We start from the raw sequence: 10,643 nt of genomic DNA on the forward strand, positions 1-10,643 counted from the left end.
AGCTAAACAGCTAAAAGTATTGTTCGACTAGTGATCAGCGTTCTTTATCCTGAGGTCAGACGTCATATCTCGGTTGTGCATTCTTAGATTCTTTTTACATTGCTTGCTTCACAGCAGAACAACGCTCGGTAACGCGATTTTATTTTAATACATGTGTATTTCCTGACATATCGTGGAACATTACGATCTAGCCTTACTTGAGAATAATAAGTCATTTCAATCTATTATTTAACAAAAGAAAGACTCCAGTAACACTACTTACAATCTTAAATAAAGACACTTTGTTCTTGTGTTAAATTTTTTCGCTTAACTTAATTACTCTTACTGACTTCACTTAATCAAATGGTCTCGACATTTTCAATCTTGTCACTAGACCCGTGTTATCAAGAAGTTAAATGGACTCGACAATTAGGTGATGGCAAGACTTAAGAGCGTCTGTTCTTGGTCTAGCAGTCTTTTTTATTATTGTGGCGACGTCCTCTATATTAAGGTCCCGATGGACGTCGTTATTGCGACTGTATCAGGGAGTATTGACTATTCTCTGATTAATTGACTGGAGGATTATTTGTATGCGGCTGTTACCCCCACATCTGGCAACCGTAGGTCCATACAGGCATCAGGATTTGTTTGTAGATCAATAATTTATTTTGTTCTGTGCCTTCCAAGGAACCAGTACAATTTAATGTAACGAAGATTTAAGTTTTCGTTCTTATTTTTAACATTGACCTTCCATCGTAGTTTGGTAACAAAATGTTTTGTAGGTATATTTAACTGATTTAGACTGATTTAGTTTTAACCATTTTTTGGTTCATATGCCAACATTATTAAGGCTTTTTGTAGTTTTACTACCGCTTCCTTTTCAGTACCCGCCTTAGAAATGATAGCAATGACATCTCAGCAAAGGTCGCGATTACGTTATCTTCTAGTTTTTGAATATAGCATGTGTATAAGAGGTACAGGACCGGACCTAATACACTCCCTTGGGGTGCCCCCAGCTTTTATTTCAACACTGAACAATCATCTTTTTAACCTAAACTCTTTGTGTTAAATATGACTAAAGGATATTTAAGAATTATCGAAGTAGTAGTTTCTTTAATTTAAAGTAAAGTAAAGTCACTAGAAAACCGGTGAGTGGCATGCATATAGACTACTAAGCATTGTTTACGTGAAATATGTCTTTATACAAGGTGTGATTCATAGAAATGTACTGTTCAAAGTCTACTATAGTACCGCCGTAGACTTAAAAATTGAAGGCGGGGCATGTAAACAATGAAGGAAAGTGTGTCAGGAGCCTTCGATGCATCGCATTGTGAAATCTGTGAAAGTACTTTGTCCCTCGCGACAGCCGCGTTGATGTGTTTTGCGTAAACACTATATAACAGATTTTTATTGGTGACAGTAGGTATATGAGTAATTATAATTAAAAATTGTTTTGTTGTTTTTGTTTATTACTCTTTATTGTATAATATTCTATGGTTTCGATATTTGTAAATATTTGAGGAACATGTATAGTAACTATAGAATAATAGACCTGTATGGTCGTTTTATTCTAGTATTGTAAATTCTATTTTAAATGAGTAAGTCTGAAGTTTCTTACCCATTCTTCTCTACGCCAAACTACCTATTAAAAGGGACAACAAAATCATCTTTATATTTTATTTAACGTTTAAAAGTGCCATTTTAGTGGTCTAATTAAAATAAATGAGATTTGATTTGAATGTTTCAACTTGAAATTTGGCAATATAGATTTAATTAAATATGCATTAGTAAACTTTTTACGTTGCGTGCGATGTTTTCAAGTTCAATAAATAAAAGGGGCCGTTCCTTTTATTATTGTGGTGTAATATTTCAGTATATTTTACGCAAATTTAAATGAATTAAAATTTAAATATTTAATGTTGTAGGTAAATCATAGATTTGGAACACAAGTTTTCATTCCATTGTGTTATATTGTAATTGATACAAAAAACATAACATCTCTTAAATTCTTAATTAATGTTAAAAAGTTTATTTCCATCAGATTGAGTTCACAAAGCGAAATTTGCTTCGAAACTAATACTTGCTCTTCGTTTGTAAAGAGATATAATGGTCTAGGCCCACATTAAGGCTACTGCCCCAGGGACCTCTTTAGTATCTAGTACATGCTACAGTTTTATTATATTTTGTAAGGTTTGATTTTGTGTATCAGATTAAGGGTCTACTTCACAATGTAGGGCTAAAGTACTAAAAAGCTATGCAACACATAAAGTATTCGGAATATAAAAGTTCCAAATAAGAAACTTCGCGTTTCATGACGAATAGCTCTATCTCACAGGCGTGAAAGGCAACGATAGTGGTTATACTACCAATAAGTAATAAATAGCTTATTTGGAACTTATCAGGATATTGTGAAACCGACCAATTCTTTTACTAGCGCATAACGATACGACGACTCAAAATAATTCGCTGTAAACTGGTTTAGAAATCAAAAAAATTCCTTTTTCATAGCCACAGCAGGTAGATGATATTGTATGCTTTAATTCAAAGTCAAACCCGGTCGGAGTAATAATTAATTAAATGAATACGTTCTCCGCCTCCACTGGGTTGTTTTTTTTTTTAGTTTTTTTTCCAATCATCCACGACCAATCCCTTTACTAGCGGCTTGATCCCTTGGCGTTTCGTTGAAATGTGTGTCACTCTGCATCTTTTACGTTGTTCGGATTAATATCTGCATCTGAGTTTCATCGTGGTAGTGTTTCACACGTGATACCAGAGGACTAATTACTAATTGCGGAAAAAAGGAACCCACAACAAAGGATCAAATTCAGCCAATAGGTTAAAATTGGTCGTGGGAGTGAGAGGCGAGAGAAGAAGAATAAATCGCGGTTTAAACCGGCACTGACGTTTCTAAGGTTGAATACCTACCAAGATGATGACTGCAGAGTCTAAAAGGAGGAGATCGGAATAAAAATTCGAAATCATAATTCTTTTGTTTTAGTTAAATTATATAATAACACGACAGCACAACGTTTTTTTCTGTATCTGTTTATTTTTCAGGAACATTTGTCAATCTAATGGGGGAATAGGTGATCAGTCTGATGTGCCTGACACCCGCCGTCGACATATATTATATTCTACGGCAAGCCGGTTGTCTCACGATCTTTTCCTTTACCGTTCGAGCACATCTTAAATTCGCACAAGGAAAGTCCATTGCTGCAGAGCCGGGAAGCGAACCTTAGACCTCAGGAATGACATTCGCACGCCTTAGCCAACTGCCTATACTGTATATACTATATAACGGCTTTAAGAACAGCTAAATTGTATATACAAATACGCAAAGTTCATTAGAGTATATTCCCAACGTCATCCTAAACAAATCAATAATTACATAACAACTAACTTTTAATTATATATTATTTGCATCGTAAGTAATGTGACGTATATTGTACACGTGCAGGCCTTGGAACAAAGCCAGCTAAATTTAAATCTTCTTTTATTAAAGTACATTAAACTTATCTGTTACCGTGACAGTTTGCTTTGAAATTACAGAGAAGAAGAAGTTCTTTCTAATTGTTTATTAAACAAACAGAAAGAACATTTTTTTAAATTGATGTTTATTTATATACCGGACGAACAAATATCACTAAACCTATAAATTATAGATCAAGACCACGGGAGTGTAGATTTTTTACTTATACTAATATAATATTATATAGAGGAAAAATTGGTATGTTACGAATTGACTGAAAAAGTACTGAACCGATTTAAAAAAAAATTCACCTTTTGAATGCTACATTATTATTGACTAATATGGCCTATTCTAATTGCAAGAAGGAAATAAGGTACTAAAACTTCAATCATGTTACCCATGGTGTACGAAGCTGGGACTTACGGTACGGCCCGGGTCAGTAAAGATTTTCTTTTTTTTTTCAGTTTGTAAATTAATACTTTTCATCCAGTAGGTGTAACACAGATAATAAATAAATAAAAATAATAATTAATAAATAAAAATTTACTTTATTTGACTCAAAACAAACATTATATACAGATTTTTAATCTATACAAACGTATTGTCAAATGTCAAGACTTTTTTTCTTGTGGCCATGAGTCACCATCAAAGTACAGTAAGCGGACCGCACACCGCGGTTTCATTGGAAGGATTCCAAAAGCTATTGTAAGAAAAGGTTTCTGTTGTCAATTGTTTAGTGACATAGTTTTTATGAAGGTTCTAGTTAATTTTTACAATGTTTTCACTGTTTTTTTTTTGTTTAAGTTTTTGAGATTGCTACATGAAAACTTAACATCCACAGTGAGAAAAATAAAATAAAAATACATTTTTTTATGTTTCTTAGTTATACAGAAAAACATTTAACACAAATGAGTAAAAATGCCAAGCTATACTCCGCACCCTTGAGTTAAATGACCCCGTTAACGCCATCAGTGCCACCATTTTTGATTTGTCTCTGACTTCGCTATTTTTTAAGGTTATGTCTCTATATTAATAATCCAATAGCTCTCTTTAGGTTTTAGCCTAGTATTGGAATAGTATTAGCGTATTGATTTTTTTCTCCATAGGAAAATAACCTTTTGCCCTGACACGCATTGTCGATTTTTAGTTTAGACATGTCTTTTTTCTATTAACGTAAAAGGGAAAGCAATGTTTATGATATTGTTAAAAAAATATCGGAACCGCTTACGTTTGATTATATCAATTTAACTAGTTTTGAAGGATCGGTTGTTCGTAATGAAATTGATTCTATCTATGTCAATTAAGGTGACTTTAAAACTAAACCTTGCAAAACAACGTTCAACACTCCAAAAATACAATATCTGGGCAGTATTTCCGAAAATTGTATTGTGAAGAAATGAAGTGAAAGCAGTCGGTACACAGCAGTTATTTAAACAATTTTAAACAATTTTTTTCTGCTTCCTAGGTCTTTACAGTCGAGATGTCACAGTAACTAAAACACAAGCGCTAAAATCAGTGACGTCACGGAAGTTACGGTTTTGAGATGGGAAAAAAATCTATGAAAAATTAGTTTTTATTTAAATGAATTAAAGTTTTGAAATGAAAATCCGTAATGAAGCAGGTCATCAATAAAATGTCTAGCAAGTTGTTTTAGATGTATGAAAATGCCCTAAGAAACCTTCACGAGTATTGCTCAAACATGCTATTGAAGAATTCAAAGCTATTGAAAATAAAATAATGTTTTAATAACATCAATCGTACGAACTAAAACACAGATGTTTGTAAACAGTCGTCGAAGAAACAACTTTGGTTGATGTTATTGAATCCGAGATGACCTACATTTTACAATATATTTGGTAGAGAAATAGAAAGTTTAATAATCCTAAGATTTGATAACTTATGCACTACGGGTGAGATTTATAAACGAACTCAAATTTATGTCAAACTCGCCCAGTGGCCTATGATTTCTGCATATTATATTTCTTCGATTTTTAGGAAATTTGGCTAAAGAGAGGGTAACATGGATCAACGGTTTACCGAAATGTTAGTCCAATTACAGGGTTCTCTTGTTTTTAACAATTACGTAATTCATTAATAAAATATAACACCGAGTTTAAGGTAAAAATGTGTTTTATATCGTTCTTGGAATTTCACCCTATGGAGTATAGCAGGCAGAGTTGCTCACTAATCAGTTTTTAACAAGTAAGGTGATTTCTTCAACAGCTCCCTTGGGCTGTAATTTCTCTGCTTATTAAGTGAACCACTGCTTAACCAACTGAGTAATGACGGTGGCAAATTACGCCAAGAAATAACCTTTTGACCATGATAGTGTAACCTTTTGTCATATTCCCACATATTATCAATTACTTTTAAAGTGACAGATGGCAGCTTTAGAGGATCTCTATTCTCTATCCTCTAAATCTGCGAAGGTTATTTAGAGTAATTAAGAAAATTGGAATTGAAATGATTTCTGAGTCAAGTCACAAATTCACATAGGTAACAAATTGTACACTTATGAACGTCAAAAAAAGAAATATACATTAAATTCTTATAATTTTACATTTACTGCCAGTCCTCAAATCAAGGGCATAGAACGGAAGAGTAGAACTGGCAATAACTAATTTTTAGAACGGAATCTGTTGATAATGTATAGAACAACACATCAACCATATTGAATTAACCTTTGATTTAGATATTTATTCAAATACAAAAAAAACTGCTGACAAATTGTTATTCTTTGAACTAAACATTCAATAAAAGAAACTCAACAGTACGTGACTATCGGAGTTGTAATAAAAACAAAACGTGTTAGATTTAATTAGTCATTGGTATTCGGATGTCCGGAACTGACAGATTTGGCACTCTATAGTACATCAACGACCTTCGTTATATTTATCATGTTTATCTGTTATCCGTGACACACTTACTTTTATTCTGAATTTCTCTGCCAAGCCCTATAGGATTTTCCTAAAGCTTAAAGTTTGCTGGAATTTTCAACTCTTCAATATAACCACTGATTATCACAGTAAGAGATATGTAGTATATACGTTTTGGTTAGCTCAACGAATTGTCTAACAAGATATAGATTATAGGTAAACAAATGTTTATCCAGAATATTCCATGAAAACATTAATCAAACGCCTAATTAATATCGTTTGGTATTGCTGATTCTTGCAATGTGCGTGTTGAAACGCTGTTGTAATAATTAATTTGTTTTCCCATTACCTATCGGTTCTTAAAACTAACTTGACCCATTTACTTGTTTTATTAATATGAAGAATAACAAGTTATAATAGATGTCTTAAATTATGCTTGAAAACAGAAGTGGCTATGGGCGATGCACAAATAGAAGATGGACTTAGACAACAATATGAAAAGGACCAACGGGAAGGGGGCGCCCTGACTAAAATTTATATAAAGGGGTTAGCAGGAAGCGAATGGAGAGAGCCATGGATAAAGATATTTGGAATAGGCCGGAGTAGGAACCCGTGAAGACGCTCAAACTAATGCTACTCAAGGAAGTTAAAGATAAGAGAAAAAATGTATATATTCAAGATTAGTAATTTTTTTTTACTTTTTATTATTTTTACTTGTTTTATGATGAGACAATGTAAAAGTCGCACTAAGCATCTATCAACATTGTATTTTTGCCAATTCATTCAGAGTTCAGACCGAGTTACACATTATGATGCAATTGTGAATATTTTTAATTCAATGTCAGTTGGCACAGACTAATGTCTGCCACTTTCTTTTTTACGTCATAGCGTTAAAAAATAGGAATCTGTACTGTAACTCAATATTTGCCGTGAAATATTTATGCCCATATTATATTAAAAAAATAAGCAATACTAATGTTTCATAAAGTGGGTAAATAAAAGAAAATATAAAATGGTATAATAATCTTCATTATTTATTCTTCTCCATTCTTCATCGTCGTACAATATGTTTTCAGTATAAAATACTTAATTTGTTACATTCATAGAAATATATTATTTAAGTTATAACTGTTCTTTTATTTATAAACTTACAAATTATTGTTAACATTCTGAAATCTTTCTGTATAAAAATAATACAAAAGGGTTCGCCCGCCGGGGACTATCGTGATTCTCACAAATATATTAAACAACATTGACCGGCTGGCACCCCGATATAATATATAATAACAATCAACTGTTAGTTGGTATATTTACTTATAGTAACCTATAGAAGACAATGGTACAGATAATTTTTACTGTAGCTCATTTAATGGTAACAAAAACAATAAAACCGTATAATTAAAGGCTTCCGTTTAAAAGCGTAGGCACTCGAGATTGCTACTTGATCCTAATATTATTCATTCTCACTAATAAATACATCGCTCATCCACGCAAAACAACCATCTGCTTCATCTAGCATTCAACATTTATACGTCACACATAATCGGACGGCCTCATTAAGACCTCTAAAGAGCACCGGGTCAGTACAACTCCTACATCTCACAACTCAACTCGCACGATCTCACATACGATCAGTCTTTCACACGAGCTTTTGTGTAATTATCGAGCATATCAACTGTTTCATCAGTCGCTGAAGCGCTATCGGCCGATGAAAAAGTTAACCTTGTGCAACAAAACGTGATTTGGAACGTCCGATTGCCGAACACATGGCCGCCATTCCGCGAGGGCGGCACAGGCGGAATTTTAATTAGCAGAACATCCGCTCGTGACTTTATCATACGCCGTTGCCGACTCCACCATATATCCGTCTCTGTCGTACCTACAACATTTCGGCTCTGTCAAATAGCCCCTCTCTGTTTGTTAATTTGTGCATCTGCTTATTATGCAAAGCGTGCGGACAAAATATGAATCTTTCAGTCAGTCACTCGGTAGGCAACTGAATAATGGGAATCCCAAAATCGCAATTTGTATTCTAAAACAACGAAACGGAAAACAGAACGTAGAAACGGCAACGTCGCACCAGTCGCTCAGTTCGCAGTCCAATGACGTAGTACGATTATCCTTTCTAGTTTTCTACACTATTTTAAATGAGACAACGCAATACTGATACAAGGAAAATTAAACTGCGACTTACAAAAGAAACTAAACTTGTGACTCGCCAAGTACATCCTTTTCAACAAGCGGAGGTTCTGCACAACACCTTTAATCACCTTACACTAGAGTTAACTATATAATACACGATTAAATTAAGATCACAAATCGCTTTGTATGCTGCGTCCGAGCGGGCGCGACTAGCATGGAATGTGGGGGAGGGCGACTGGGCGCGCTCAGAAGTGCGTGTCGATGTGGCAGCCCCCGTTGGCGTGCTCCAGCACCTGCTGCTTCAGCCTCGAGACGTGGTCCTTCAGCTTCACTACCATCTGCGCTAGCTCCACATTTTCCCCCTTCAGTAATTTTACTTTTTCTTCCAGCTTTGAAATGCGTTCTAGTTTTCGCCGTCTACACTTTGACGCGGCGACTCGGTTCCTCTGCCTTTTGCGTTCCAACTTTATTCTCTCCTGGGTGTCCATATCGATGGGGGAGAGAGGGGGCGAGTTGGCGGCGCTGGGCACCGTCTGAGGCTCGTCTTTGACGACGGGCGTGGGGTACCGGTCAAGAGGGCGATCTAGATCGGCGTAAATAATCCTTGCGTTGGGCGCGGGTTCGCTGTGGTGCAGCTTGTCGAGCGCTTCGACGAATGGCCGCGCATACATCTCTTGCTCTTCGGTGGGGGCCGCGGGGGGGAACAGTACTGGCCCGCCCGGGGTTGGCGTGGCCGTGGTGATCATGCCATTCTGCATGATCAGCTTCTCCAGCTCCGGCGATCCCAATTTTAAGAGCTGCAAGTCGGGAGAGGATAGCACGGGTGCCCCATTCCTCAACCGCTTGCCTCGTCCGAAATCCAGATCCAGCGTGAGCGATCTCTTAAGATTTTCAACGGGTCCGCTGAGGGGATACTGCTCGTCATAGAAAGTGGTCTCCATCCCGTGGCCGGAACGAACCATGTGTTAGCACCGAATACCTCGGTATCACTGAACTCACTTAACACGAATAAAACTTTACCATCCGAGAGCGTACGTGCAGTACGCTCGACGTTTTACTTGTTTCTAAACATTGTCAAGAAACTACCACTGCTTTTATTCCATGACTCAGATAAGCTATTTTTAGTATTAGCGTGATCTACTCGAGCAACGATTGGTGGAATATGACGTGACATGACGCACTACTTGCTCCCTATTGGCAGGGACATGGATCGTACGAAGCGCGAGGCCACAGCGGGCTGTTTACGACTTGGTGCGATTACCGAGAATCAACGGCACTATTTCCATTGTACTTGCGATAACGATTTACAAAATTAATTTGGTATTACTTAGTAATATTCGTATTTTGCATGTACAAAGAAATAATACATTACTAAGATTTCCTTGGGCTACATGTAGAAAGAGAAGGAAACTATTAATAGATCGTTCTTCATATCTACAACACTTGAACTTTTATTAAATAATTCATATTAAGTACGTTAACAGTAATGTAATGCAATATTTTATATAAGGTTTTTCTTGTAAATTAAAAAGTAATTAACATATACAAAGACATTTCAAAAAAGATACATAGAATATAAAATATATTAATATGACTATGGTGATTCGTCGGGCACAATGGAAACGTAATCATTAGAAGCGAAGCGGAGGCGGGGTAGCCGCGCCAAACTGTCGGGCGGCGGGAAATAAACGCAAGCGGGGTACGGGGAACGGGGGTCTACATTGGCGAGAGTGAGATAACGATACACTTTCTCGCTCTAACAGATAAACTCCAGCAACGAGGAAAATAAAATAATGCACATCAAATTTTCAGTATAAAGCAGTTTGTTATTGTATGTTGCCCTTGAATATTTAAACATTTTCTCGTTTTTTTTCGGTAATTCTTGTACATTATCATAGTTACGAAGATATTGCATAATAAATAATATTATAAATATTGTATTTATATTTCTCTTATTAATCACACATAGATTAAGGACTAATTAGTAAATTCCATTTTATTTATTGCGTACAAGCTCGTGGGTTTGCAAAACACTATTTAAAAATGGATAAGTAATTCAAAATAATTATTCTACTGTTATTATTTTAGTTAAACCTTCCTATTTCTGCCAATGTTGATTATTACTTAATCTGGACATACAAAGCAAACTGATATAACTAACAAAACAGAAAGCGGCC

General features: G+C 35.5%; 1 protein-coding gene across 1 annotated transcript; it reads right to left on the bottom strand.

The window, feature by feature from the left end:
* Nucleotides 1-7,332: 7,332 nt before the first annotated feature.
* LOC110996297 (transcription factor jun-D) lies at nucleotides 7,333-9,549 on the bottom strand. The gene has a single exon (XM_022263897.2). It carries the CDS (start codon nucleotides 9,426-9,428, stop codon nucleotides 8,712-8,714), a length of 717 nt encoding a protein of 238 aa, XP_022119589.2. The 5' UTR covers nucleotides 9,429-9,549; the 3' UTR covers nucleotides 7,333-8,711.
* Nucleotides 9,550-10,643: the final 1,094 nt, after the last annotated feature.

This window comes from Pieris rapae, chromosome 1, assembly GCF_905147795.1.
Source record: "Pieris rapae chromosome 1, ilPieRapa1.1, whole genome shotgun sequence".
NCBI lineage: Eukaryota > Metazoa > Arthropoda > Insecta > Lepidoptera > Pieridae > Pieris > Pieris rapae.

Excerpts from the sequence above, each read along its gene's own strand:
- LOC110996297 (XM_022263897.2), bottom strand. The coding sequence starts at position 9,428 with ATGGTTCGTTCCGGCCACGGGATGGAGACCACTTTCTATGACGAGCAG.